The 6031-nt window shown below is 35.8% G+C and overlaps 1 protein-coding gene across 1 annotated transcript; it reads left to right on the plus strand.

The window, feature by feature from the left end:
- The first annotated feature begins 2559 nt into the window (after positions 1–2559).
- LOC145682295 (E3 SUMO-protein ligase ZBED1-like) lies at positions 2560–3573 on the plus strand. The gene has a single exon (XM_081753873.1). It carries the CDS (start codon positions 2560–2562, stop codon positions 3571–3573), a length of 1014 nt encoding a protein of 337 aa, XP_081609999.1.
- The last annotated feature ends 2458 nt before the right edge of the window (positions 3574–6031 follow it).

Below are 6031 nucleotides of genomic sequence, written 5' to 3' on the forward strand. Positions count from 1 at the left end.
GGTTCTCTATTTGGTGGAAACAACTGTTGGTTTTCTCTTCTCCATTTTGTTCACAGATGAAGCACAATTTGGAAGGGATCGTATCCAGAATTTTCATAATAATCATCTGTGGTCTATTGTCTATTTGAACTACATGAACTTCTTGCCCGATATACTTTCTATACTTCGGGAGGATGTGCCGTTGGTCTGACGACAACGTATGTGGTATTTGCACATAGTGCCCCGGCTCGTTTTTGTCGCCCTGTGCGTGATCATTTAAACACTGTTTTCTCGGGCAAGTGGATCGGCCGTGGCTGTCCTCTGTCATGTACTGCCCAGTCGCCGGATTTAAACCCCCTTGATTTCTATTTGTGGTGGAGTCTCAGGGCTGTTGTTTGTGCTACTACGGTATCTGGTATACAAACGTTGGAACAATGCGTCCGAGCATTTTGTGACGCTTTGCTGGAAGAAGTAGACACGTTTCGACTTACTTACGCGCATGCTTACTTATGTCCATGTTTTATATGCCTCAGTTGCCTAATCGGTAGGGATTACAGCGATTCTCGACCATGCAATGTCTACGTAATCTGCTTGTTGCGGAACCGCTGCACCAACAACCATATTCTACGGTGAACCCTTGAAAGGGTCCCAGACTCTGCAATAGGGAATTCTGACTTTCTACCTCTCATCCCACAGTTCGTACGTAAGCTGTACGTAACACGTCAAATACATACGTCTGTTTCATTTGTCAATGCCCCTAACATGTCTGCTTTGCGGAATCACCTTCTTCCTGTATTGACTGCCATTGGCCAGGTTCATCTGCTCCATTCTGTTTACACCATCAGTTCCCTAGGGTATGATTTTGTTTCTAATTTTCTGGAACGACGTCACTATCTAAATTCGTTCGGGATATTCTACTTTACCCACGGTGTGTGGGCGATCTTTTACTCGGTTATGCAACCACACAGTAGTAGGCCCCCCGTTATATTAAGTCGAGTCAGCAAAAATGTTTGTGACGTCATAGGTCAAAGGTTAATGAACTTGGCCCGGGGACAATGACCTAGGGGTACTTAGGAGCACCCCCCCTAAATTTTGGCAGGGGTACATAGGACCACCCCCCATAAATTTTGGAAATTGCCAAATTAAAAATTTGGTAGGTAGCTTAGGACAATAGCATATACCTCTATTAGTATTGGGTGTCTATGTCGTCCCCTTTTATGGGTAAAAAATTGCCAAAAATTCAAATTTCGGGGGTTTTTGACCTAATTTATCCGCTTTGATGAGGTGTTATTACGTTATGTGGTTATATGGACGTATACAAGGGTCCATTCCCTTTTATAAGACATAGGTAGATTAATGCACTCCCTTGAAAAATTTGGGAGGGGTACCTAGGCCCACCTTTTAAATTTTAGAAATTGACCAATTTAAACATTGGGTTTTATAGTACATAATATGTATTATGATAAATTTGGGTGGTCCACATCATTTTCTTTTAGGGGTACAAAATTGCAAAAAATATAAACGTAAGCAATACGTTGTACCGCCTCAATATGTTTCGGTGTTCCTATTGCCAATTTTTTTTAGTACTACCACGTGTTACGTTATTGACTCAATTTATCCTATTTGATAAGGTTATAAGATATGGACGGGTATCCCATTTCAATTTGGTAGGACCCTTCGGGTGTAGTAAGGTCACGTGATCGATGATTTGGTTTTTATGCACGACGAGGTCCCTGGTCAATGTTCTTTAGGAATTAGGTGGAAACTTTGCCCAGGGTTCTCGTCTTATATCGCAGAGTTCTTTAGGAGAATCTGATAACGTTGTACGTATCATGTTGATGGAATGAACAATAAAAACACATAGATAAGCATAAATTGTATTTTACAAATTTTTCTGGTTTCTTCTTTTTCTTTCTTATTGACTAGGGGTGTTCGGAATTGAGATTTCAATTCCGGAATTCGGAATGTCGATAATTCCGGAATTTTTCGGAATTCCGTTTTTCGGAATCTCGGAATTTCGGAATCTCGGAATTCCGGAATTTTCGGAATCTCGGAATTCCGGAATTTCGAAATTCCGAGATCCCGGAATTCCGAAAATTCCGGAATTCCGATCTTCAGAAATTTCCGATGGAGTTTAAAAATTCCGGAATTCCGACCTTCCGAAATTTAGTATCGTGTTCTGGATTCCGGAATTCCGATCTTCCGAAATTTCAGATCTTGTTTCGAGATTCCGGAATTCCGATCTTCCGAAATTTCGGATCGTGTTCCAAGATTCCGAAATTCCGAACATCCGATATTTGCGATGAAGTTCCGGAATTCCGATTTTCCGAAATCTAATCTATTAGAGGCTTTATATTTTAGTATAGATATGTCGGAAATACCAACTGAAAATGTTCGTTGTTTAACAACAGTAGTGCCAATATTGTAAAGGCCATTGTTGACTTGAGTGATTTCCAACATTTGAGCTGTTTCGGTCATACTTTAAATATTGGAGTGAACAAAGCCCTTGAGCTACATCCAGTCAATGAAGTTATTAGGTAACTTCGTAAACTTAGACAAATTACGAGTCGCAGCAGCAAAATGAGACGTGCGCTGCAAGAAGAGCAAGATGCATTAGGCCTCCCGCGCAAAGTACTTCCGTCATGCACGCCAACAAGGTGGTGGTCTACTCTTCCTTTGATACAGGCAGCTTTAACAAATCAAGAAGCAATAGCAAAATTTCTGTCCCGAACAAAACATAAAAACCTTATCCTTCAGAACAAAGAAATAGAATTATTTAATATGATCATGACCCTATTATCGCCCTTACAAATGCTTTGTGACAGTATGTCAGCTGAAACATCGGTTACAGCGTCGGGCATATGGCCATTATATGAACAAATCTTAAAAGATTTTCAAATCGAAGAATCTCAACAGATAGAAGATACGTCACAACAAGACGAAGCAAGTACACAGGAAACACATTTTTCGCTGTATGACTCTTTGACTGAAAAAGAAGATAGTAAACAGATGTTAGAAGCAGCACTCAAAAAAATTGAAAGAAGCATGAAAATGGAAATTTTATCTCCGTTGCAATCCCGATACGAGGAGGATGAAGAAAGCAGAATACTGTTGAAAATGTGTACATTCTTAGATCCCAGGTTTGAAGATCATTTGGGTGAAGATACTGAGATAATAAAAGGTAGAGTACTGAATGAGTTGAGATTTATTCCAGCAGGAAGTCCTAAAAAACATGATCGAGGGAATGTTGGTACTAAAGGATTTGACAGTTACCTAAAACGAAGGAAATTTGGTGACAGGAACGATAAAGAAGACAGTCAAATAGAAGAATTAAACCGATACCTAAGTCTTGGGGATGCAGATTTGGAGGAAGAGAAACTTGTTTGGTGGAATAGCCATTCCCACCATCTTCCAAGATTAACAAAATTAGCGAGAAAATATTTGTGTATTCCTGCTACGAGCGTGCCAAGTGAGAGAGTTTTCAACTGCGGTGGCAATGTAGTGACAGATTATAGAGCATCTCTTACCGCTGAGCATGCTGAACAGTTAATATTTCTGTTCATGAACAAAGCTATTGTCCCAAAATCATTTTAAAATGCTATTTAATATAAGCTAAATGTTCTCATTGTTTCACATTATTGACTTAGTATAACAGGGGATTCATAAATCAACACCTGACTTTTAAAGGTGCGATAAATTTAACTCTTTTAGGATTTCCCCTTTCTCAGGTAAATTTTATACTTTATACTTTATTTTATACTTTTACAGCTACTGCTTCCTTACTATTTATCGTAGGATCATGGTTCATACCCCGTTTTCTGTTTTAGGATAAAGCATACTTTCCAACGGTACCACTCGATTGTGCGTATTATACACCGGAAACGGAAAAAGCGGGAGACTTTTCGAAAAAAAAAAATCGAAATTTTTGCGCCCCTCTGGCCCAAGCCTGGGTTCATGTAGGGATCTGAATTATTATTTTATAAAATACGTTGTTGTGTTCATAATACGTGTGCAAAATTTCAATCTTGTATCTTGAAAACTAAGGTCAGGAGAAATTTTTGAAAGTCTGAAGGTAATCCATTCTTTTCGTGTATATATATATATATATATATATATATATATATATATATATATATATATATATATATATATATACTGTACTTCAAAAATATACTGTTTATTACTACTTGACCAAGAGTCATGGTTCAAACGCCATTTTCTTCAGTATAATGAGCCCTTTCCAACGGTACCACTCACATGTTCGTATCATACACCTGAACCGTAAAATTCGGGAAAAACCCGCAATTTTTTTTTGAAAAATCCAGCCAAGACACTTTGCCCCTCGGATCCGGGCCTGCGTTTATGTAGAGATCTGAAACTTTTTTCTTATGTATATACATAATACGTGTGCAAAAGTTCAATCTTGTATCTTGAAAACAAAGGGCGGAAAAAATTGTTGAAAGTCTGAATTTAGGCTCTATATAGGCCTATATTTACACACACACACACATATATATATATATATATATATATATATATATATATATATATATATATATATATATTGTGCAACAGTAATGGTTCATTTTCTTTGGTATATCGAGCCCTTTCCAACGGTACGATTTACATGTCCGTATCATACACCTGAACCGAAAAAATCGGGGAAAACCGGAAATTTTTCATTAAAAAATCGCCCTCTCGGAACACTTGCTTCCCTCGGCCCCTGGCCCGGTTTTACGTAGGGATCTCAAAAAATATATATATTCAGAAGAAATTTGCAGAGGTACACATAATTCATATGTAAAGTTTCAAACTGATATCTTGAAAAATAAAGACGTGATTTTTTTTAAACTTGCCTTAAGAAAAAAGGAAAAACGCCCCTCCGCCCCCACTTGGCGCCGCCAAGTTGATCATCCGGTTCCAAAACGCATCTGGGGTGTTCTTAGGGCCATCATTGACTTGACCAATAAGAAAACGGCTTAAATACTTATTATAGAACCTAAATAAACGGTCAAAGGCGATACTACGCCATAGTAACAGAAGTCTCTATAAATCTTAAAAGAGTTAAGCTACTGAGAAAGGTATAGTTACTAGTGTCATAACTGTATAGATGTATCTACATATTGTTAAAATAACATTTTCTTAGGTTTCATAACGTTAATAATACAAAAATGTTTCAACTAATACATTATTTGAACAAATGTTTCAATTGATATAGTTCATAAGATTCATAATATTTCGTATTTAAAATGTCGTTTGTACAGTATAACATTCCCTTAGTTTTCTAATGTTACATGTTAAATATGTGTAATGTATATTATTATTATTATGTTATTTGTATAAAATTTCCTTATGTTTAATAGTGATAAGTAGTTTTTATTTTAATTTGTAGTTAACGTACATTTTCATTCTATCTTTTATGTATATCCAAGTAAAATAACCAGACTGAAAAATGCTATTTGAATTTATTTTTATTTTCAAAAGTAGAATTTTGTAGTAGAACTAATTTACACATACAATCAGATTTAATGGCAACCATGAAATATATACGATATTATTTCGTTCTATAACTGAGTACCGTGTTCCGAAAAGCATTAAACAAGGTGTACAATGATAGTATTGGATTTGAGGTAATGCATATTTTTTTTTTTTTTTTACCTTTTTGTAAATTAATTGTAATAACGTATATTTGAATCAATAATGATAGTATTGGGTTTGAGGTAATGCATATTTTTTAGTTTTTGTAAATTAATTGTAATAATGTATATTCTAATCAATGGAAATTTATACGAAATTTAAGTAGCATTGACCAATATCTTTAAACAGAATAAGTTTTTTTTGTTTGTTTATTTGTTTTATTGATCATATGAACAGGTAGATTATAAGGGTAACAGTCCGCTACTATGTAAAGCTGTACGATTATGATAGTTTTTTTTTTTTAAATGTAGAAACTAAAATTAAGGGTTTCTTTAAATTAAATTAAAGAAACATGAGAGGATTAAAATTCTATTGATATGGCATTTCATTATTACTTTGTGTTGAAACCTAGATT

The sequence above is a fragment of the Thermobia domestica genome, chromosome 3, assembly GCF_964235325.1.
Source record: "Thermobia domestica chromosome 3, izTheDome1.hap1.1, whole genome shotgun sequence".
NCBI lineage: Eukaryota > Metazoa > Arthropoda > Insecta > Zygentoma > Lepismatidae > Thermobia > Thermobia domestica.